Genomic DNA, 23,530 nt, shown 5'->3' on the forward strand with positions numbered 1-23,530 from the left:
TAAAACTAGAAGGGCACATTTACCTCGATGGTAACAGTACTGACTAAATTAGGCCTTTTCCAAGTTGCCGGCACTCTCAGCAGTGGCAGTATTTACATTGGCAAAGGAGTTTAGCTGCTGGAGTTTTAATAACAGCCCCCTGATTTTAGCCTTCCTCTAGAGGAAGTTACCATTTTCAGAGGTAATCAGAAATGCAGAGGGACCAAAAAGCTACTCTGAGACACTAGAGCCAGTGGGGAAAAAAAAAAAAAAATTAATAGATGCCGCTGCTTGCTTACTTGGCTGCTTGATGGAAGTTTTGCTTTTGTTTGAACACTTGCTCCTTGCCAGACAGAGACATTGCTATGGGATAACTTAGTTTTGCAGGTAAAGTCCCAAGTGTAACATGCTGCCCCAGAAATCTGTGTTTTCCTCAAATCTTGCTCCTATGCTGTCATGTTACAGAGGAGTTCTTGTTTTGCGTTTGTTGAAGGAATAGGATGTGGGAACTTTTATTATGTATAAAGGGTTTGTCTCTGTGTGGTTTACCTTTGTGCTTCTGGAGTGAAGGGGGAATATGGCAACAAAAAACCCCTATCTCAGATTATCACTTGCAATGCAGAAAGTCCAGACTGTTACTTTTGGAGTTTAGTATTTTAGGGGTGACACTAAAGTGGGCTGACAGAGAGCTGTGTGGGCAATGCTAGTTGCCCATGTATATAGGTGTTACAAGTCCATACTTGGTAGTGGAAAAAAATCTTAAAAAATAATATCTGCATGTGAATTTGAAGGGTGAAGCACTTTACATCTGTTTTGAGAAAAGATGTCGGGAAACAGTTGTGTACTCCAAGCAAAATTTATTAGAAGTCTATTCAAGAAAAAAAACCACAGAGACCTTTTGCTTGTAGGAATTCAAAGTCAGTTACCTGAAAGCCAGGTATGAAAAACTTGTATTTTTCTAAAATCAGTTACAGAGTAGAAACAGTACTTTTTAAATATCACAGGCAACAGTTATTTAAGTATTCAATCATAAATGGCATCAAAGATAGGTAATAATCTCACAGCAAAGCTGCATGCAGATCTAGTTTAAAATTGAAAGCCTTTGAATATAAAGCTTTTGCCATGAAATCTGCAATAATAAAGGTATGCTGCACAAAGATGTTTCTTTACCTCTGTCTTAATGACATTTCTCAGTAATAAAGACATATGTACATTTAGATTTGGCTGGTAAACCATATTTTAATTAATAAAATTTTGCATAAAATGCTATCTTACAGAATTGCACTATCCTGATGTGCTTATGGTAAATAGAGCAAGAAAAGTAATATGCGTTGAAACGTTGTGTAGGTGAAGAGGGCAAAGATCAAATAAGGAAAGTATTTTTTTAAAAATCAACAACCAAATGGCTCTGTACAAAAAAGCAAACATATATACAAAATGCTACAGAGACTACATACATTTTGATAATTTCAAACCTTTACCCATGAGAAATGCAGTAGAAGCTTTTGCCATCTATAAGGTGCTGAAGAAACCAAATTTAAATTTTTATTTTTATGAAGCCATAGTCATTATCATCCTGTGCCTTAATTTCATTTGCTAGTTATTCTTACCTTTGATTATGGAAAATGTATAAATTGAAATCCTTGTTTCACTTCAGGAAAAAAACCAAGCCAACACCCTCTAAAATGTATCAGTTTTAATACTTGTGACTCTTTTTTTCCCTTGTATTAAATTCCTAACAAGAATGTGTAACTCAGGTTTAGTTAACATACATATATATATAGTGAAGTAAATCATTACGTGATAGTTGTGAATATTTTTCAGGTGGCTATGTTAGAGAAAAACAAAACAAAACAACAACCCTTTGCACTAACACTGTTTACTTCCTGCTGCTTAAAACTCCCGTGGTACATAAAAATACTAACCTCTCAAATTTCAAGTTGCTCACTATCACAACCTTTTGATTACAGCCATTTAATCTCAGGCCTCAGTAGCAGGTTATTATTGTCTATGCTTATATCATTGTCTGCCTCTTCATCAAATCCTCCTTCCCAAGGTTTTATGCCTTTTGTACTCCTTACCTTTTAACAGAAACACTACAGCTTTATCAGGGAAAGGAAAACAACAAAAAAAGGTTTAGCCAATACCATTGCACCCATACAGAACACTTGCAGTTCGTCCATTTTTCACTATGCTTGCTTGAGATTTTACAGTCACTGTGTATATGTTACAACATACAAGTGCAGGCAAAAAAATCTATATTATAATTTGTCATACATTGTAAACCAGTACAATAGGCAAACCTGTGATACAGCGAAGTGAAAGCAACAAATGCTGCCAAGCTAATAAAAATGTGGAAACTCAAACAATTTTTGTTTTTAAAAATAGTAAACAGCAACTTCCCCCTGTGTTGCATGCATGCTCAAAACATCCCACCAGGCTTCATGATAGTACCACAGGTGTCCACACAAAGAACAGTTTCTCTTCCTTCTCATCCCCCCACTCCCCGCTCCTCCCCGTGGCAATTCATCTGTGTACCTGTCACCAGGCTTCTCCTATTGTGTTTCGAATTAAAAGACTTTAAAGCAGGGAGTATTTAAATGTAATTTCTTGTTTCAGAAAAGCTTAGTTATTCACACGGTGGTCGTTGCTGTAATACTGCTGGAACGGTTTGGCAGGTGGGATGGGATGAGGATGAACTAGATGGCCTCTATTTGAGACTGCAAGCAAGAAAACTGAAGGGCAGAGTAGCATGTTTTCTAGCAGCTTTATGCAGATGTGTTGCAGAGATGCAGCATAAATAAGTAGGAAAAAAAATTTCACAGCCTCTTGACATAGTTCCCAGGGAAAGTACCAAAGAATTTGGTTCTTCTTGAGGTTCCTGAAATTAGAAGCAATAGATGAAAGATGGGAATAACAACAGCAAATCAGTATGTAAGCATGGCCTTTAAGTTTTTGTTTCACATTGCACAAACAGAAATATCTACCGTTCTTTACATTATTACTGAAAAAACTTATTTTCAATTTCCTCTGTGAGTTTTAACAAGTGCTAACTGCAGGAAGGAAAAACCAAATAAGGGGACATATTTGGTTAAATTGTTAGGCCTGATTAAAAGCTGTGCTAAAATTTTGACTTGGTACATAGAAATTACTCAATTTCAACAATATCAGGTCTATTTAAATAATCTGAATTTTTGAAATGCTGAGGACTAGTTACAAGATTGTCAGCCACTGTGCGCATGAGGGTTTGTGGAATGATTAAGCCACCTTGTCTAAATTTAGTTATGAAATCTCTGTTCGTTCAGTAACAGAAGTAGTCAATTCTGTAGGTGCATGAATGCAAGTAAGTTTTAGGTTACCTGGTCTTTATAAAGAGAATAGTAATACATAATAGTAATACATAATCCATTTTGTGCCACATGAGAATGACAAAAGTGCTGTACAACAAACTGGAGGCATATGTCAATTTGTATTGATCAGTTGCAAAAGACATGAGTGAAAAATCACCCTCTAATTTTGGTGTATATTGGTTGGGATTTCTCCTGATAAAGCCAGGTTCATATTACATTGACTACAAAAAAATGATTTGTTTAAAAGACATCAAGCAAAGAGCATGGCAAATGTCAGGGAGGAAAAAATAAATGAAAAGGCAATCGATTAAAACATACCCACAAACCATCCATCATCACACTTTTCCATCACATCAATGACATCTCCCTCTCTGAGCTCCAATTCATCTTCGTTCCTAGGAGTATAGTTATATAGAGCCTGAAACCTTAAATAGGACAAATGATGCATTTTAAAAAGAAGTAAGAGTTTTTGCACCTTTGCTGAAGTAAAGGAGCGGGTTTAAACTTTTATGAACCTAGTGGATGCATTCTCTGCCCCAGCAGAGCAAGGTGCCATAATTAAGGTGCCTGAAGTCCCTCTGGAGTTGGTGCAGGACAGTGCCCAGGAGAGGGGCTCATTCACACTGTGCCTGGGAACCTCCAGGGGCTCCTCAGTAGCAATTTCCAGGGTGAGACTTGGCACCATAAGAGCACCAAATGTAAAAACTGTGCCTTCCTCTGTGGGGAAGGTGGAAAGTAATTGGTATCTGGAAACATGCAGTCCTAACTCTTCCCCTTGTTAAAACTGCCCCTGATGTATATATATATATATTAATATAAACCAGATCTCTGAGAGTGATGGAGAGGCTTGAATCAAGCCAGGGGACACAAGGATGGAAACTCAAACAATATTCAGACACTTACTTGTACCTCTACCCTTGGCCAGGGGCTGCAGGGTAGAAGGATCTGAGGTGGATAAATGGAAAGAGGTAGGAGATTACTAAATTTGCTATCTTTCATTCCTTGTCAGCTTTTAATTGACTATCTCGGAACTGAAAGAAAGGCAGTAAACTCTAACAGGGGGAAGTGAAGGTGCTGACAGCCCACAGGTGGGACTGGAAAAGCCCAAGTCCTGCCCAGCCAGCATGTGTCTTTTTCTCACTGTCTGTGTCCCAGCTATGAGTGACTGCATGTAAAGGTACCACTGCAGAAATTGTGCAGAACAAATAGTTTTCATTTCAAAATACTGAAACAAAACATAATGAAATCCATTTTTCCCTGTTAACTTTAAACTTTTATTGCCATATACACTTCCCACAATAAAAACAAAACTCCTCCTTTAATGTTTTGATACTGCTCTGTATCATTCAGGCAGAGTTTCCATGAAATATTTATTCCTGTAAAAAATTACTGCTCCTGAAAGTCGCATTCAAAAATCCTATGTACAGACTGGTTCTGGGCCTAGTGCAAAGATGGTCATCTGGAAAAAACTACATTTCACTTTGTTGTTTTGTAGAAAAAAAAGACACTGTTCCATCCAAAAAACAAAAAAGTTAATTTAAAGTTGATTTTTTGTGACTGGCAGTTACCTCCCAAACCTGGAAAGCCTAATTATATATTTTAATCACACTATCAAAATGGAACAGGACTGGTTGTTTAAGCAATCATGGCCAGTAATTTCTGTAGCAGGAGTAAGGACAATCTGCAAAAAATTAAATGGCAATAACATTTTCTGTCATGCTTATCATTATTCCAGGAAAGCAGAGCTACCGTAATATTTCAAGACTACTTAAGTGGAGCTTCTGAAGACAGAAGAGTTGCAGATGTAATTTGTTGTGAATAGAATTCAAGCCAATTACTCAAATACACTAGCAAGAACTTCCCACTTAGCACTCTTTAGAAATCTTATCATCTTAGTCACTTCTCCATAATCCATTTTAATAATTCCTTTGTAGTAATTTTATTCTCTCTTTTCTAATTTGAATTTTTTCCTAAGTATGAAAAATCTGCTCCAATTTACAGCACTGATAGAGTATATATTCAAGGCAAAGAATGGTTGGTTGGCAATTTATATATATTTCTATTTTTAATCTTAGGAGTAAGTAACTTTGGTCATAAATTACTTCTTTTTTTTAGTATAGTTTAATTATTGCTTACAAAACAGAGTTAGGTGCTTCAGGATTCTCAACAAAACCAACAGGAACTTGTGATTTTTGTGAAATTGAGGCCAAAATATCCAATTTTCATTAGATAGTATCTGTAGTCCAGTTATTTGGTAACTTTTTGTCCCTCTTCTCTCTCACCATTTCTACAAGTGAGTAACAGGTAAACTTTCAAACATTTTAAAATGCTAACCTGTAGCTACATTTAGGACAATCCACGTAATAGGACATACTCTGAAGTGCTCTGTGACTGGTGGGAGAAGGGCTGCTGGTTCCAGTGACCACCAAGGACCCCAGTGCAAAACTGGAGAGGGTGAGGGGGCAGGGAATTGAAACAATCTTGCACCAATCTGGTGTTTTAACATTCAGCAGTGATATTGCCTTACAGGGTTTATCTCAAGTAACATCGTTTATGAAAATAAGTCTTGAGATCTAGGTTCTTCTCCACTTTTCAGAAAGGGCTTCTTATACCTGATTTTTTAACTGCACATTTATGTTACACACAAGAGTGTGAGTCTATGTTCCTGTGATCAGCCTTATCAAGCTACTTTTTTCTTTCTCTTTACATCTGTTCCTGCATAATTTCTCTCAAATCAGCAAAGCAGATGGGTTGAATTAATGTTAAATCTTTAACTGGCATTCTGCTGAGATGTAAAGATGGAGAAAATAAAAAAAAGCAAAACTTTATTTTACAAAATTATTCTTTTTATGTCTAAACAATGGAGAACTGTAAGTTGGCATGTCTTCATTTGATGTGAATTAAACAAGCAAGGCTTTGCCCTCTGGAACCTTCTTGGATATCTTCCTACATTATGCACTTATCTGTTAATTTCTGAAACTTCTTCATTGTTGTACTTTGTGGGTTAACAAAATATTTGATAATGTGCTGACTATTGCTTAAGTGTTAAGTTTTGGTTTAGAAGACAAGAAGTATACTTACGGTTCCCCCCCACTGTGTATGTTTTCATGAGCAAGCACAGGGCGCTGTGGCTGAAATGAAATTATTTGAAATGTAATAAAGATTTAAAGTCTAGGGTGCAAATAGCTGGACAGGGGCATGATACATAGTTGCTTGAGAGTCTACCTTGTGGAAAACAATACCCTTCCTGCCCCTCTCCAAAGCACAGTAAAAGCTTTAGAGACATGGCAAACAAAAAATATCCTGGCTGGTTTAAAGATCTGATTTTTGGAGGACATAATAAAAGCTAAAACACAACAGTGAACTTTATTAGCAGTTCATTCGATTTATGGTATACTAGAAAGTAGGAATAAAACCCTCCTGTCTCTTCACCATGAAACAGGAAAAACATTAGAAAAATCAGATGCAACTAATGAGCATTACACATTCATTGGGTGATGTATATTTTTAGATAAGCAGAAATTTCCCATGCATAATGGCAGAATTTAGAATATTCATAGATAAACAACATACCAAGTTACATATGCACACACACATACACACACACACACACACATACACACACACACACACACATACACACACACACACACATACACACAGTGCTACTTGGCAGCCATAACATGCTATGCTTTAATGAATTCTGTTCCATCTCCAGAGGAACACAAAGCCATGCAGGCTGCTGGGAAGCAAAGAGCAGAAAGAGGTTTTGAAAGTATGCATGTAATTGTGTGAAAGTAACAACACTTTCACTTCAGAGAAAAAGGTAATTTGTATTTCCAGTGCAAAACTTTGTCAAAGAAATTGCCTTCCTTCTTAATTGACCATTACCTACCACTAATATCCAACAAAGCTGAACACAATGGAAATGAAAAATATTAACCTCCCACAGAAACCATATCCTGCTATTCAATAGACGTTGATTTCTACTCATTAGGATCTGGATGAGGCCAGAAACAGCACAGGACCAGCTGCCTGGAAGAGCTCTTGATGTGAGGAGTGATCATGTCCTCTGTTGACTGAGGATGCCCCATGGCTGTGCTGTAGAGCCTGACAGTCTGATCCAAGTCTGGGAACCATATCTATCTGGGAGTGTGGATAGCAAACACAACTCATAGCACTTCCTTTCATGAACTGAATAAACTGCAACCTGATCTTGAAGCCAGGGGCATTGTCTTAAGGCTCCATGGTTCCTTCTTTCCCAAGTTTGACTTGGGAAGCTTTCAGTTCATCTTGTTTCAGTTTACTCTTGAAGACAACAGAGTCGTCCATTATAGCCACAGCCTGATGATATCAACTGAACATTCAAATGCACTAGGATTTTTATCACCTTTCCCCCCCCCCCCCCCCAACATTTCCAGGTGAAACTGAAGTAGTTAAATTTCTTTTCCTCACATTTGTGTGTCTATATTGTGTATAATCATAAAATGCTGTTAACATCCTCCCTATACCTTTTCAGTCTGTATAGTTTTTAAAAGGTGCCTAAAGATGCAGGCATTACAGACACATTACAGAAATTTTATCTGTATAAATGACAGCTAGGTGGGAAAGAGGTTTTCAAAGTCCAAAAAGATTTGTTTATTCTCTTTGACTGTCTTCTCTCTCTTGTTTAACTCCCTCTGGTAGTGTACAAGAAAGATGGATATCTTTTACTGAAGTACTGAACAAGACAGACTACAGATTAGACAGTTCAGTTCCCAGAAAGCTCCCTTCAACAGCTGACTTGTCAAGCAAGAAGAGAACATTCCACTAGGCAGATTGCTTGGTATTCAGACTGGAATCTGATCCTATTCTCTGCTAATTTCACGTCAGGCCTGCAACTGAACTGAATGTCAAAGATAGTCAGAGATGCTGAGTTTAGAGATTTTTCTTGCAAACAATACAAGTAAACATCCTAAACAATACTACAAGTGATTTCCTGCTTTGAACATATACCAAGCCAGGAAGAAATTAGGTAGGTCAATACTATCTTTTTTCCTGCATATGCTTAAATGCTTTAACATGTTTTATAACTTGTTAACTACTGTAGAAACAGATGAAAATAAATTAAAGTGAGTGAAGATTTTCAGCTCAGTGTTAGTGCTGCAGAGAAAAGTTTGCCAGAATTAGTATCTGGACAAACTAAGGTGAAGTTATCTATGCTTATCAGGAGGACCTTGGAGCTTGCTCTCTATCTGAATACATTCCTCAATAGTACCCCAGCTGATAACAAGCTTTCTGGTTTCTTTCCCTAAGCTCTCATTCCCATATACAGTGGCATTGGCTAGAATGGGAACTGTTGCAAGATCTGGCTAAGTGTGCTCAAGAGATGTCATGAAATGCACCACCCTATGGGTAACTCTTGGTGCTTATGATTTCCAGTTTTCAACTAAGGCTCAGTTTACTACACTATCCTGTTTCTTGGGAAAAAAAATGTAGAGCCTAATCCCAGAAAACATTAAAAGTGAAGTAAATGGTCCCAGGTGTAAAGCGGATTTCTGGTTAAGATTGATATGTACTTGTGTATAATAGTTCTACATAGTTCTGTACATGCAGACAAGGTGTACAATTTGCATTCTTCTGCTTTTGGAATTAAAGACATAAATGTACTAAGCACTGGCCAATATAGTCCACTTAACAGACTGATTGCCATTCATTTAGAGAAACAAAAAATTAAAATAGGGCTCAATCTCTTTTTTATGGATCTTATTACCAGTTGGACTTTTTTTGGAATGTTGTTGATCTGCTACTACAAGAATCCCAGCCTTCCTATAATCTGTCTCCTTCAGTAGTGAAGAAAGTCATGGTCCCTCAGACCTGGTAGCAAACAGAGGCCTGCCAAAAAGGCAAGACTTCAAACAGTTGCATAAACCGGAATATCTTAAATTAAAATTTGAAAAAAAAAAAAGAGGAAGATGATGACCTAAAACTGTCAGCAACAGCATGGAAAACAGTTAATTCCAAGTTTTAAGAGCCAGATGTTAAGAATGTTTAGTCCTAAACTGAAAGTAAAACATAACACATAAATTCTGATTCTCATGTAGTTTAGACCTTTTTTGGTTGTTTAATTTTTTTTGTTGTTGTTGTTTCTGTTGTTTGTTTGTTGGGTTATTTGTTTGTTTTTGGGGTTTTTTTTCCCCTCTTCATAATATACATCAGGTTTTTGAATGAAACACATGCATCTGCTAAACATTCTGCCTTTCTGGCTTTGTAAAATTGTTACAGTCATGTTAATTTTATATAACAGGTATGAAGGGAAAGGCTAAAGAGTATGACACTGGAATAGCAGTGCTTGGATAAGAAGGACAGTAGTGAATGAACATAATAAAGTAGCAAGAAAACATTTTGAGAAGAAGGACATGGGTTCATAAGCAAAAACTCAGCCTGCATATATGCAATGAAGTAAAACTTTTTGACTCTTAGAAGCTGTAATATTAAAAAAGTAGAAATGCTTTGAAATAGAGGAGTAACTTAGAAGAACACAGGGGAAATGTCATAAAAATTGCTGTCTTACATCTTGTAGCACTGGAAATACTATGCAGTACGGCAGAGATACAGTACACTAATGGATTTATAAAATATATTTTGTCACACACAGACCTGTTGGCTTTACTCAGACATCACACAGAAGCACAACAGGAAGGATCTGCAGCATACTGACAATGCTGAGACACTTGGACAAAAGCAAAATACTGAAAGAGTAGACAGTGAGGCCCTTTTCTATGGAAATGCTGTTATTGCACACTGGGCATCCAGTGAGTACCATACCCTGTGTGAATAGCTGTGACCTCTGACAGGTGAGCTGCAGGATCTCTTAGTCATCACTGGGCTACGAGGAGGCTTACCCATAACAAATATCTGTCTCTTTAAATTAGCCTGGAAAAACCACAGAAAATGTGTCAAGTGAGAGTTTAAGAATGAAGCAGCAAGGGGTTTTTGCTACTTCATTCATACATGCAAAGTGGACATGCTTTTCTTGATAACAAAAAGCAATTGTGTTACAGGTGCAAATAATGGTACTATTAGTATATGGTATATTTTCCTTGTTGCCATTGTATCTTTTTGGGGTTTGCTGCTTTGAAACATGCCTTTACACATAACGGTTAAAAGATTAATAAAGTACAGTGTATGCAGTTGGAGAAAGAACAATTATTGCAAGCATGCCCACAAAAGTAGCTCAGTTAATAATATAGAAAAGTTCAACAGCACAGAGCAGAAAAACTGTCATAGAAATACCAGCAACTGCTTCCTTATTGTTAAACAGGGCATGGACCTTAAATTTGCATTTAGAAAGCAAGTAAATCCTTGATGGGAAATACTTCAAGGGAAAGTCCTTGCTCTGTTAACATCACTCTCAATCAGCTAAATATGTGTCAGAACTCAGCTCTTCAGAGTGTGTGTGCAGCAAATGTGAATTCTCAGAGGCAGGGGAGAGTTGATGGAACATGAGGAGTGGAATGCTGACACTGAAAGCCTTTTGTTTGGCATTTGTGAATGTTTGCCAGTAGAATGTGGTAAAACAAGAGAACACTCCCCTCTTAGGGGATGAAAGGGTGAATAGCAAGAAAAAAAAAGGATATCAAGAGAGGCCAAGGAGACAGGAAAACATCATAATTTCTCTTGGAAAGTGTCTTCAGAGTTCTTCCTTTGGAGGACACGTCCCTCCCACCAACATGGAGAAAAGTAGCACTTGCCAGCAATAGCTCCTTGTATTCTACTGCCCAAATCCCTGCTCATGCTTTAGATTTGTGCCACATTCCATACATATATGTATATATATATAAATATATATTTACATATACTTATGTGTGCATGTATATATTTTTACATCAAAAAAATTACCAAAGTAGCAGTATACTGTCTAAAGTACTCTGGAGAAGCCCCTTTGCCTGTGATATTTGAATCCTGGAAATGTCTCATGTTCTTTCTGCTGCAGCAGGTGAGAGAAGGCTTTAATAATGGACATTCACAGAGAGAAGAGGATAAGAAATGCCCTTCCTTCTCAACTTGATGACAGCCAAAACTTGGCTATACTTATACTGCAACTATCTGGGCAATGTAGCCAGTGTTGACTGCTGACAAATATTTGCTTATCTTTGGAAGGAAATAAATCTATCATTTTCCAAAATTTTGTGCAAAAAATCTGTTTTATCTGATCGTTTCAAGACTTTTCAAATAGAAAACTCAATAGTGAATAAGTTCATAAAGGAGTCTGTTCCTTAGACTTAAAAAATAACCCAGATTTTAAATTGAAAACGACAAGGAGCCCTTAGCCTTCTAGTTCTTCTCAGTACTCAGGCTGTTGTGTTGTAAGATGGAGACATCTCTCCTGGTCAATTACTGTCTTGCCATGCCCAATGTAAAGCACTACACTGTTTAGGAGGTTCCTAGAAGCAGATCTTTTAACTTTCATTGCAGATATTTCTTCTATTTTCAGCTGGGATTAACAAACTGTGATCAAACATGAGCAAGGATTATCAGGATCACCTGAAAAGATTTTCAGTGTAGATTAGGAATTTTCTGAATTTTCTTGGTTAGTGTTAGCAAAAAGTACCCATCAAAAGCACTGTACAACTGATAAATTATTCAAAGTTCCACAAGCAAATGTAATGCTGTGTTTTACCCCTTCTTTGAGGTGAATTGTACTCAAACCTATAATAGATTCGTGTCCTGGAAAGAACCCTTATGTTTCTTCCCTACTTTAGAAAAAACACAACAGATTTGGTGGACCTTAGAACTTCTCCAAGTCCATTATATCTGAGTGTGAACACACACTCTTAACTGTGGTGGATTTTTAGAAAGATATTTTAGGGGCTTTTTTGACCATGGATGTGATGATCCATTTTTCTAGCATGGTTTCTCAGACTTTTTACCTGACTTTTTCTCATTTTCATGAGCAAATGAACTCTCTGGAAGTCAGCAATGGAAATTTACTTTGGGTCTAAACTGCACTGGGAACTGACTTTGTCTATCTAGAGCAATAGGATTTCCAGAATTCATTTTTCTATCACAGAGCTGCAACGCTGACACAAAGGGCAGTCTTGAAGAGGAAATAATCTTTGGTCCAGCCTGTGAATGACAGTACTGATGTTTAGAACATGACCCTCTGCCTTCTTTTGAAATTTATGACTGTTCTCCCAGGCTTTGGATTGAAATTGAAAACACTTTTACACTACAAATTTTACTTAGTGTCTCTGAGCTTGTCTGTTCCTTTCTATTAAATAAGAATTACTGATGTCCTGGTATGGACTCGAAATTGAGTTGAAGGCTTTCTGCATTCTGATCAGTGTTTGTCTCTTAGGCTATTTCATTGTATCCTAATGTTTATAGTTTTACCTTGTGTTCCATTTGAAGAAGTCATCCATTTGATGACTATCTTAATAGTCAAAGTGCTATGTTATATAATATTAGTAAAGGAAACAATACATCTGAAAAGTTCAAACTCAGTGTTAGGCTTGCAGTTATTTATTAGATATGGAGAATTGCAACAATCCATACATGAGTTGTAGTTACCTTTAGCTCTGGTGAGTCTTGCTCCTGCTGATGTAAGGGTTTAGAAAGGAGGGGAGGTGAGAGAGAAGCAGTAGACTGGGATGTTGTAGGAACAGAGTGAGAAGCTGGTGCCTTGGCAAAGTGAAATGCAAGATTAGAAGAAAAGTGGAAGGGAGGATCAGAGTCTCCTGATGTTTCCACAGAAATTAGAGCTGGCTTAAGTGTTTGAGGAAAAATGAGAAGTCATATTGCTATAAAACCAGCTGTGGAGAATGTAAAAGGGTGAATAAAGAGTCATGTAACTAACCTGAACAGTCAGAAATGTGTTACTGATTTGGTCATTACCCATTTTACTATTCTGGAAGAATTTTTTTCCTTCCATCGAAATGAGTTGCTATTTGTGGCAGTGGATTTCTCCTATATTCTTGACTGTTTTCTCCTGTGTTTTTCAGGTCAAGTAAGGGCAGAGGCAGCCTTCAAAATCTTTCTAATTAAATAGTTTAACCTTTGGACTAAACCATATTGTCCTCTGTATCTGACTTACATGTTTGCATGTCACTGCCAAAGCAACTGCTTAACAGTCTGTTGAAATAAGTGCTGGACAGAAAATATCTGTACTAAAACTGCCCAGAAACTACACAAACTGTCTAGCAATATTGTGGCATTTAACAGCTAGCAGACATCTGGGATAGTTCATTGTTGTACTGTCCCAGAGAGGAACTGGGGAGGGCTTTAGGGGGAAGCATTTGTTTAGCTGCCAAACATAATCTGATCTGTTATTTTTAGTCACATTCTCGTAACAGTCTACTATAAATATATCAGCTGGTGAAGACACGTGTGAATTACAAACAGCTGAGTCTCTGCAGGAGGCATGTCCCTCCCTTTGAAGACTGTTGACAGCATTTGCTTGCTGGGGCCTCTGGCTCAAAAGGGGTGGCATGTAAGAGGCCAGGGAGGAAAATGGTTCCCTGGTTTTTCACATCAGAAGCCTGATGGTAGCTAACAAGGACAGAAGGGAAAGGACCAGCAGAATTGGTACACCATCAAACTTAAAATGGTGTATATGGCTGCTTCTGAGAAGAGACTATCCCTAGACTCTGACAATTTTTATCCAGTGCAACAGCATAAAACTGCCTAGGCACAACACAAACATGCAAGTACAAGAAAAGGCAGAGAATAGTTATACTAAGTAAGCTATGTGAACACAGAAACCTTTTTTTTTTTTTTTTGAAGTTAAAATACCTTATTAATATTTGGTGAATTGTATCCTTCATAATGTACTATGGAGTCTCCTCCACTTCCTATGGGGAATTCTAAATTATCATGTTCCAGATCCTCCTCTATATAGAGTCTTGTCAGTTCTTCTGTTGTGTCTTCTGCTCCATTGAAGAAATCTGATTCTTGAGGCTTTGCCTGACTGCCTATATTAACAGACAGATCTGCAGTACAGATTTCCTCTTTTACTTCAGCAGCTGCAGCTAGCACTCTAGAGATGGAGCCACCTTCATGTGGTGAAGAGATGTTATGGACAGGACCAACATGTTCAGCTTGTCTTGTAGTATCTGATGAGTCTTGAGTTACTTTGGTAACTGAAGAGTCAAGTATACCTCTCAAGTCTTTTCCTGGTTTAGTATTGTTGCTGGGATGCTTATGTGCTACGTCATAAGATGAGGTGGCTGAAGATGAGACAGAGGTAGACACAAGAAAGGGCAGAGGAAGAGCCGTAGGAGAGCTGAGAAAGACCTCTGTATTTGGAATAAAGTCATCATCCTTAACTTGGTGACTGCTATCACCTGTGGCTACAAACTGGGATGTTGTTAATGCCAAAGAATTGAGTTCTTCTAAGTCACAAAGAAAACTGTCTGGAAATGGTGAAGACATGCTTGAGATGGACATGCTTGCAGGTGAAAAACCAGCAGTCCTTGAAAACCAGTCAGTAGTGACAGCCTGGAGAATCTTTTGATCAATGCGTGACCAAGAGGAGGAAAGGTGTTTGGAAGGTGGGGACAGTGCCTGGGAAGGCAACTTCGAAAATAAGAAAAACATGGGAATTTAAATAAACAGCATGACAGAGAACTAAGATATGAGTAGACTGTGAAAGAAAAATATCTGTGCCATGCTCTGGGTCACAGGGTACCATTTCAGTGAGCACGGGTGTCTGAAATCATTACTCATGAATCAGAACAGCCGGAAAGACATTTGAAAAATGAAACTGTATCAGGTTCTGGCTTGGGGTTAAATGTCAAGCATTAAGACAGATTTGGATGGTTACATTCATGAAGGCGACCTGCATTTGATCTCCTAAAGTTATGTGACTTATGGCACTCTGTTAGTGAGGCTGTCACAAGTTATTAAATCATACAATTAATATTAATGTAATTTCCCCTGAACCATTACTGTTATTTTAAGAATAGTATTTTCAGAAGTACACTTCAGGTGTCATTAAGCATTTCTTTTAAACTGCAACAACTGAGGTGATTTGTAGTTATCCCTAATGTTACTACTACATTTTCTTAGTACTTCTGTCTAAATGCTTAAGAAACATCTTTAATACATTGCATACTTTTACTAAGGCATGAGCAGATACAGAAGGCATTTTTCATCAAAAGTAACCCTATTAGTTAAAAATGACACCAACATTTCTGAAAGATAGGCAGTCAACAATGCTATTAGAATAGTGACAACACAGTGCACAGCAGTATACTTTGAGTAACATTAAATAATATTGATTGAAGTATCCTTCTGGTAAAAGAAACGTCCTTTTGTAAGAATGAGAGACTGGTGAGTCATACGTACACAGCATCAGTAGATATCCATTGCTTCAGTAAATACTGAAAATGCATTTTTGTTATTATTAATCCTCAAAATTAAAACTGAATGAATAATATTTTGATCTCATTGTCAGAATTATTCAGAACAATTAGATGTATATCTTTAAATTATCTGGGCTAGTTTAGATTTTAAATATTGCTCTCGAAAAGTAATTTCAAAAGGGTAAATTAATGTCACAGGATAGAAATTTACTTACCTTCTGCTTGAGTTTTCTTGAGGCAAACAGCTCTATTTTATAGTTAGACAAACCTTTTCTTATGGAGTCTTCTGTACCAAAGTAAACAGACTGCTACAATGCAGTCTGCTAAAACAGAGCTAAGCTGCAACATGCGATACTCAATCTCTTTCATCTTTTCCCTTGAACAAATACCTCTAACCTGTAGTTTTAAGGTTAACAACGCTGCCAAGGAGACATTGCCATTTTTAGTTTCCTGTGGCTACAGGCTGCACTAGAGCCAAAGATACAGATGGCCTAGGACAAGTTAGAGCAAAGCTTGCTCCTGACTTGCATTGTTTATTTATCTTTAATGCAGTTATGTCAGAGAAGTTCATTACAATTGCTCTAGCAACAGGTGAAGCATTCTAAAAAACCTCCAAAGGAGTAGGAAAAGTGGTATCAATAATTGTGGTAAACTCCAGAACACCTTTGGGACTGCTTAAGTCCTTCTAGGTACTCAGGAACCACATAGCTTCTTACATGGTATTGCCATTTCTGAATACAGTTGGATTCAGAAACAAGATGTATTTTTAAGAGTGAGTTACACAAAACACCAGCTTTAGCTGCAGGATGCTTTAGAGACAAGTCTGCTCCAGGAAGAATGGGGAGAAAAGCATCTGCTGTCTCTGTAATACTAAGCATATGCCAAGCATGTAAGTTTCCTCATGCTCTTTCCTTGCCTTCAGTACCCTCTGGATTCCTTAATAACAAGCTTAAATACCTCAGTCAGCAGCTACAGAATGTAATGCCACTTCAGTTCAACAATTCTGTTGGAATGGAAGAGAGAGGACCTAGTTCTCTGTTGTGACACATTCGTGATAAGCAGACCATGTGGAATTTATCTCAAAGTTGAGGGCTCTAAAGGAGCACCAGAATGCAAATATATTGAAGTAGAAAAAGGGGGAAAACCAACTGAAAGAAATAGAGATTAATAGCATGTGAAGAAGTTCATAACTACACCCAAACCCCACTGCCCATGCTGAATAGATAAACAACAAAGGTAAAGAAGATTTAGAAGTTTCCATCTTGAGCATGCAAAATTCTTGATAGTACATTAATGCTAATCAGTTTGCATACAGAAACTTCCTTGGTTTCTATCACTGCCAATGAGGTTGTGTTCCCCTCACAGGTGACTGTGAAGTCTCACAAGTGAATAATAAACCAGAATGCAGGAATCTTTTTGCAATATCCTGTAGTGTGATTTGTGGTGGTTATGTAGACTGGGAAGGAAAGGAATTCAGAACCTCTGACAGACATCTGGTGTGAAAAATTACAACTATGAATGACAGAACCCAAGCTTGTTGACAGTGTGATGACATTTGCCTCAGTAGTAAAAGAAACAGTGGAGTGTGAAGATGGAAGGTTATAGTAGAGAATTTTTGCCTGTTCTACTTTACTTTGAAAGACAATGCTGTTGGCAAGCTCTGTCCCCATGCTAACTTCTCTGTCTTGTCCTTTGCGTGCTTATGGGACTGCAGGCTTTTAGGACAGCTGTGTGATGGGAGTGCCTTCATGTGGCACTACAAAAAAATCTGCTAGGCATACCCTTAATGCTCAAATTCTAAAAGTCTGATATAAATTTTATTCCACTGGCTTGATTTTTCTGCCCAAATTTTGCCTGGACCTACCCACAACAGTGTAATAGATAATGAAGAAAAGAGCAAAAATTCTGGCAGAATGTAAAACACACACTCAGCTATTAATATACCTCAATAACAAGCTACTATTGCAATTCTACCTTTGCATTCTACCTTATTGTATAAATTCAGCTTTATCTTATGTTAACAACAACAACAACAAATTATGAGTCCTAAACTCAGTTCTAGGGGTGATAGTAAAGAAAAAAATCCTTACCTTAGTTGAACTTAAATGGTGTATTCTGTCACTAGAATAGCTTTGGGGTATTGGAGGATCAGGGTAGTCATCAACACTTTTTGATTCATTCTTTTTGATGACTTCTACATAGGAAACAGGGAAGATGCCTTGTCTGTTGGTTCCAGGTATTTTACCTTCATACCAGTTTTGATCAACTCGCTTGAGAAGAATTACTCTGTCTCCCTGAAATGCATTATGAAAATGAGTTACCAGCAGACAGATCATAAGTTGATTTTTTAAATATCAGATATTATTTTAACACACCAATTATTTTTCTCTTCAGTGCTGTTCCCATAACTCTTGGGAATTGTCTCCATTTTCACATTTCTTCTCCCATTTATAATAACCATGTATGCAACCATTCCAGCAAAACAGGGACCTAGTCATGGACTGCAAATACTATTCTTTTAGATGAGGGGAATCTCAGGTAATCTCTCACTCTCTGTTAGGGGATTAACATTTAAACTTTCTTTGGAACATAACCCATTTTACTTATTGACCAAACTACTAGCTAACCCCCTAACTGTAACATGCAATAGTGGCTGCTATGCCCATTTTGGTAAAAATTCAACAATTAAATCCACACAAGTGCTTTGTTACTATTAAAACTGGAGTATGTAAGGTAGGAAGTTAAAAAAAATTAGTTTAGATTAGAGAAAGAAGTGCTTTTCCTGTGTAAAAATGATGGGCACTGAGTAACTTCTATAAACTCTAGTTCTTAAAAAATAATTAAGAGGCAGAACTTTACAGTGGATAAAAGGTATATACTACTTGCAACCACAAATATAATTTCTGCAATTTTAAAGTTTTTCTACAGTGATAGTATTCCAGTCTGACTAATCTCAGAAATTAAACATTCATTTTGCTCACGTGCAATAACAACTATGATGTGCATAGAAATATGAGAATGTTATAAAAAGCAGATTGTTATTAAATTAAACATTTGCAAAAAACTGGCAGTACTTCCACAAAAATATCTCTAAGCTTTTCTTTCATATTTTTTCAAATTTTATCAACTTGTCCTTTTCTTTTGTTTCAATAACTTTACCGGGATAATTGTGACAGCAACAAATAATTATTATAAAAAGGGAGTGTATAGTTCAAGTTAAAACTAGAAGTTTCCATTGGCAGTCAGCAGATGCTTTCATATGCTAATCTACCACTACCCATTTTGCATGCACAACTCTTTTCAGGTAGCTGTGAAAGACTGCAAGCCAATAAGATGTTATGTTAGGTTCATACCATTACATTGCTTTGTGCATAGTAAATATTGAATGCAGATTGCACAGTATTTATCTCTATATTAATACAATGTTGTAGTAGATGCTACAGTGGTATTTTGATAAAGATCTAAACTGTACCTTTTTAAGTGATAACTCCACGTTTGTGTCTGCACTGAAATTATATTTGGCAATAGCTTCTCCAATCTCTCCAATCTGTGCAGGGGGAGGTGGCCTGGCAGGCTGTGCTTTTTCTGGGGGAGAAAGTTTCTAAGGAAAAAGGAAAAAAACAGATTTCCATCCTTCCCAGGCAGTTTGTGGATCTATCACCCAAACTAATTCAAGAAATTAAAACAGAGAACAAACCTCGACATACGAAATCGGGAATATTCCAACTCTTCCGTGGTGCTCACCCTCATACCAGTTTTGATCAATTTTCCTGAGAATATAGACAGTATCTCCTTTCTTAAAGGACAGCTCTCTGTAACAAATTTATTTAGATCAGATGTTGATAGCTTTATATTTAGCTGCTCTGCCTGCACAGTTTCTGAGAACAGAACTTAAACAGAATGTAGCAACTAAACTTTTGAAGAAAAATCTGTCACAGCTGTGGTACCTTTAGCAGTTGATTATATCACATAAAATTAAATTATTTACATTTATGAATCCCAGGGACTATCAATACACTATATAGGCCTGTTTTACACCGTGAGTCCAAGGAGGTATCGCTAGTTATTACCAGAGCACTTAGTACCCGGTCTGCATGCAAGTATGATGTCTTTTGGATTGCCCATTTAGATGCTGCTTTTGACAGTCACCTGAGAAATATTTGGTATTCTTTATTAAATCAGTAGGGAAAGCTATAGAATATATCCCATGTCTCTGTCCTGTTACTACCTTTTGCAGCAGCACAGCTTGGTGTGCTTCTGTAGACATTTTTCTTCACAGGCAGATTTGTAGAAGTATGAAAGCTTATGTTCTCACCATTTCTGATACTAATGGCCTGAGAATCATAGAATCATAGACTAGTTTGGATAGGAAGAGACCTTTAAAGGTCATTTAGTTCCTTCAACACCCCTTCAACAAGCCAGGACTCCTCAACTAGATCAGGTTTCTCAGAGCCCTGCCCACCCTGACCTTGAATGTTTTCCAGGGATGGGACATCTACCACCTCTCTAGGAAACTCGTTCCAGTGTTTCACCACCCTCATTGTAAAAACTTCATCCTTATATCTAGTTTGAATCTACCCTCTTCTATTTTAAAACCAGTATCACTTGTCCAATCACAACAGACCCTGCTAAAACGTTTGTCCCCAGCTTTCATATAAAGCTTCACTTGAGTACTGAAAGGACACAATAAGGTCTTCCCTCCTCCAGGATGAACAATCCCAACTCAGCCTTTCCTCATAGCAGAGGTGTTCCAGCCCTCTGATCATTCCTGTGTCCCTCCTCTGGACCTGCTCCAACAGTTCCATGTCCTTCCTGCTGAGTACCCCAGAGCTGGATGCAGAACTCTGGGGGTGGTGGGGGGAGAAGTGTGTGTGTGTGCAAGTGTGTGTATATGTGTGTGTGTGTGTGTGTGTGTGTGTGCATGGTTGTGTGTCATTAGAGCAGAGCAGAGGGGCAGAATCACCTCCATCCACCTGCTGGCCACGCTGCTTTTATTGCAGCCAGGATACAGTTGGCTTTCTGTGCTCCAGGTGCACATTGCTGGCTCATGTCCAGTTTTTCATCCACCAATATCCCCAAGTCCTTCTCTGCAGGGCTGCTCTCAATCCCTTCATCCCTCAGCCTATTGATACTGGGGCTTTCTCTGACCCATATGCATTTAACTTGGCCTTGCTGAACCTCTTAAGCTACACACAGGATGACTTCTCAAGCTTGTAATTGTCCCTCTGGATGTCATCCTGTTCCTCAAACATGGCAAGTCATAAAGAACATTTTCAGATCCTGGAGTTCTTTGCTATAAAATCCATTTGATTTTTCAAGAGCTAATCTGCTGTTCTGATAATTCAAATTGTGAGTTTTCTATCATATACAGCCAATGCAATTCTAGTGCCAATATTTATCTACATCTGAAGATTGTTTAAATATCTCGGATCATCAGAACAACAGCAGGACTGAAATACAGGCACTCTGACTCTTACATCTTAGAAGAGTGTTTCCTGATTTAGTTTTTCTTATGGACCACTTTGGTTTGTCTTGGTGCCAGACTTGTCACATCCTGAAGAGAGTCTGTTAAGAGAGTATGCTAAGATGCTGCTGAAGCATTATACAGAATCTTGATAAGTGCAGTATCTATGACAGCATTTTAAGCACTGGATATTGTACAACTTAAATACAATGCACAATGAACAAAAACGCTCACTGGGTGACCCTCAGAGCCCTTGCTCTAGAAGGCTGGAGATGCAGAGCCATTCATATGGTCAAACAAATACAACTGAGAATAAAATAATTTATGACATTATTATTAAAAAATCACTTCTCACACAGTTTGCTAATACAGAGACTGCTGTGACAATGAGCTTCCTCTGCTTCCATGACATTTGCTTTTGAAACTGGCAAGAACAGCAGTTAGCTGTCACAAGTGCAAGAAAAAGTTTCTTGATTTATGAATTCTTAACAGAACAAAAATATAGTACTTACTTAGGAGTCTGAGCTTTAAAGTCATACACAGCTCTAGCTGGCAATTTCTGAAAAGTAGGAAAAGTCATTAATACATTCAGGCAGTATTACTACGTAGTAAACATGCTTCTGCTTTTAGAAGAGTGACCAAGATCCAAAAAAGGAAAGGACATGCTCCTGACTGTGGTACTTGCAATAATAGGTATTTAAATACACAGCTTATTTTTAAGGGCTTTAGGTATTCAGGACTTAGTATTTTTAAAAATAGAAATCACAGCTAAATTTCAGTACAGACCACTTTGTAATTTTATATTTAAGAGAACTATAAAACTAAAAAACAAAAAAACAACAACAAAAAAACCCCAACCAAAAGTAAACTAACCTGAACTCCAGCAACTAGATCTCTAAAATAGAATAATTGAGGAAGTTTCTTTGTCCAATGCTCTGGATCTTTTTCGAAGTCACATCTGCTATTTTCCTCTGTCCCAAACACCCACTCTGGTCAACTTTGATAGAGCCTATCCTACCATTGACTAGTAAACTAGTATCTATTTAAACAGGGTATCTATCTGTATCTATTTAAACAGAAATAAAAGATGCAGCTTATCTTGCAAAGCTTATTATTCTTTTAATTTCCTGAAGTGCAGTCTCCTTAGTGAAAAAGAATGATGCTGTCCCATCTGATGATATGTTAATAAGTAACTGTTTCTTTGGTCTGTACCATTACAGTGTTTTAAAAGCAATGCAAATCCTGTCTCAGATTTGTTACCAGTTTTCCACATGGATGTTGCTGCATTATTTACTGTTGCTTTACTACCTCTCTGTCTGCAGCTCCTCTTCTGTCCCTGGGAGTACCTTGTCCCACATCAGTGAAAGCAGAAGAATAGCTTCCAGGAGAATCCTGGTCTACTGAAAACAGAAATTGTATGAAACCATGGTAAATTAAACAAAGTAATTCAAATCTGTGATGCTTCTTAGTTTCATTTAGGGGGGTGAAGAAATATTGAAATCTACTATTTTACCTTTAATAGCACATGATATGATGGCTAAAGTGCACCTTCAAAGAAAGAAAAAAAAAAAAAAAAAAAAAAAAGGATACTGACTCTCAAGAAAAGACAAGGGCTGTCCTCTGATCCACAGCAGAATAGTTGTTAAAGGATCAAGAGACCACAATTATGCCTCAGTGTATGAAGGGAGATACCCCTATGGCACTAAATGGAAGACATGACACAGCAGTACCTGTTGCAGCCATCAGGCTGCAAGAAACTGTTTCAGAATGCCAACGATATAAACACATAATGGCATGCACAGAACATGGCTAAAGTGTGATTCCACAAGAAAATACTAAAGTAAAATGGTTTCCTCCTAAGTGATCTGAGTTTCCACTTTACCAGGGTTAATTATTAGGCAGCATAAGGGAATTTAAAAGGATGTTAATTCATAGACACTGCTATTTTTTAAGACATGGAGTACAAATCATTACTGACCAATCTATGTGGCAGATTTTCTCTAAAGCACAGTTTACCAGTGTTTATTGCAGAATAATGAGTATGTATTGCATGTTTAGTAAAACTAAAATAAATTTTTTACAGTATTTGCAGCTCTGCAAGTTCTCAGTGAAAAATTAAAATATAATGGAATTATTTCAGACTAGAGGATGGAGTGAACTGCCTCTTGATTACTGAGATTTACTATGTTAGCTTCCTACTGCCACAGTGACACTTGCCAGAGGAGAAAAAGAACTGAGGTTTGCCTTCCCTTGACTTCAGTTACACAATCTGTTCTTACCAAGCCCATATATTTCTAAAGAACTACAAGCAGGAAAAAAACCAAAAAAACCAAAACACCACAGAATTGAAAGCATCTCATTCATTATGCTGGGGTAAAAAACTTGAAGCTATC

At 37.5% G+C, this 23,530-nt stretch overlaps 1 protein-coding gene across 27 annotated transcripts in view; it reads right to left on the reverse strand.

Annotated features, from left to right (window-relative positions):
- Positions 1-816: 816 nt before the first annotated feature.
- SORBS2 (sorbin and SH3 domain containing 2) overlaps positions 817-23,530 on the reverse strand; it is a 164,298-nt gene continuing 141,584 nt past the window's right edge. For 9 of the 27 annotated variants that reach the window (XM_071743338.1, XM_071743337.1, XM_071743335.1 and 6 more), the window contains 8 exons: positions 22,446-22,537; positions 21,650-21,696; positions 19,371-19,485; positions 19,146-19,274; positions 17,764-17,967; positions 6,411-6,460; positions 3,648-3,754; positions 817-2,860 (listed from right to left, as the gene is read on the reverse strand). In XM_071743338.1, the coding sequence (XP_071599439.1) occupies positions 2,799-2,860; positions 3,648-3,754; positions 6,411-6,460; positions 17,764-17,967; positions 19,146-19,274; positions 19,371-19,485; positions 21,650-21,696; positions 22,446-22,537 (806 nt within the window). In that variant the 3' untranslated portion in view covers positions 817-2,798. Of the gene's footprint in view, positions 2,861-3,647; positions 3,755-6,410; positions 6,461-10,136; positions 10,245-12,881; positions 12,993-14,102; positions 14,886-17,763; positions 17,968-19,145; positions 19,275-19,370; positions 19,486-21,649; positions 21,697-22,445; positions 22,538-23,530 lie in introns of all 27 variants that reach the window. The other 18 variants (XM_071743342.1, XM_071743332.1, XM_071743331.1 and 15 more) reach the window with 7 other exon arrangements.

This window comes from Heliangelus exortis, chromosome 4 (genome assembly GCF_036169615.1).
Source record: "Heliangelus exortis chromosome 4, bHelExo1.hap1, whole genome shotgun sequence".
Lineage (NCBI taxonomy): Eukaryota > Metazoa > Chordata > Aves > Apodiformes > Trochilidae > Heliangelus > Heliangelus exortis.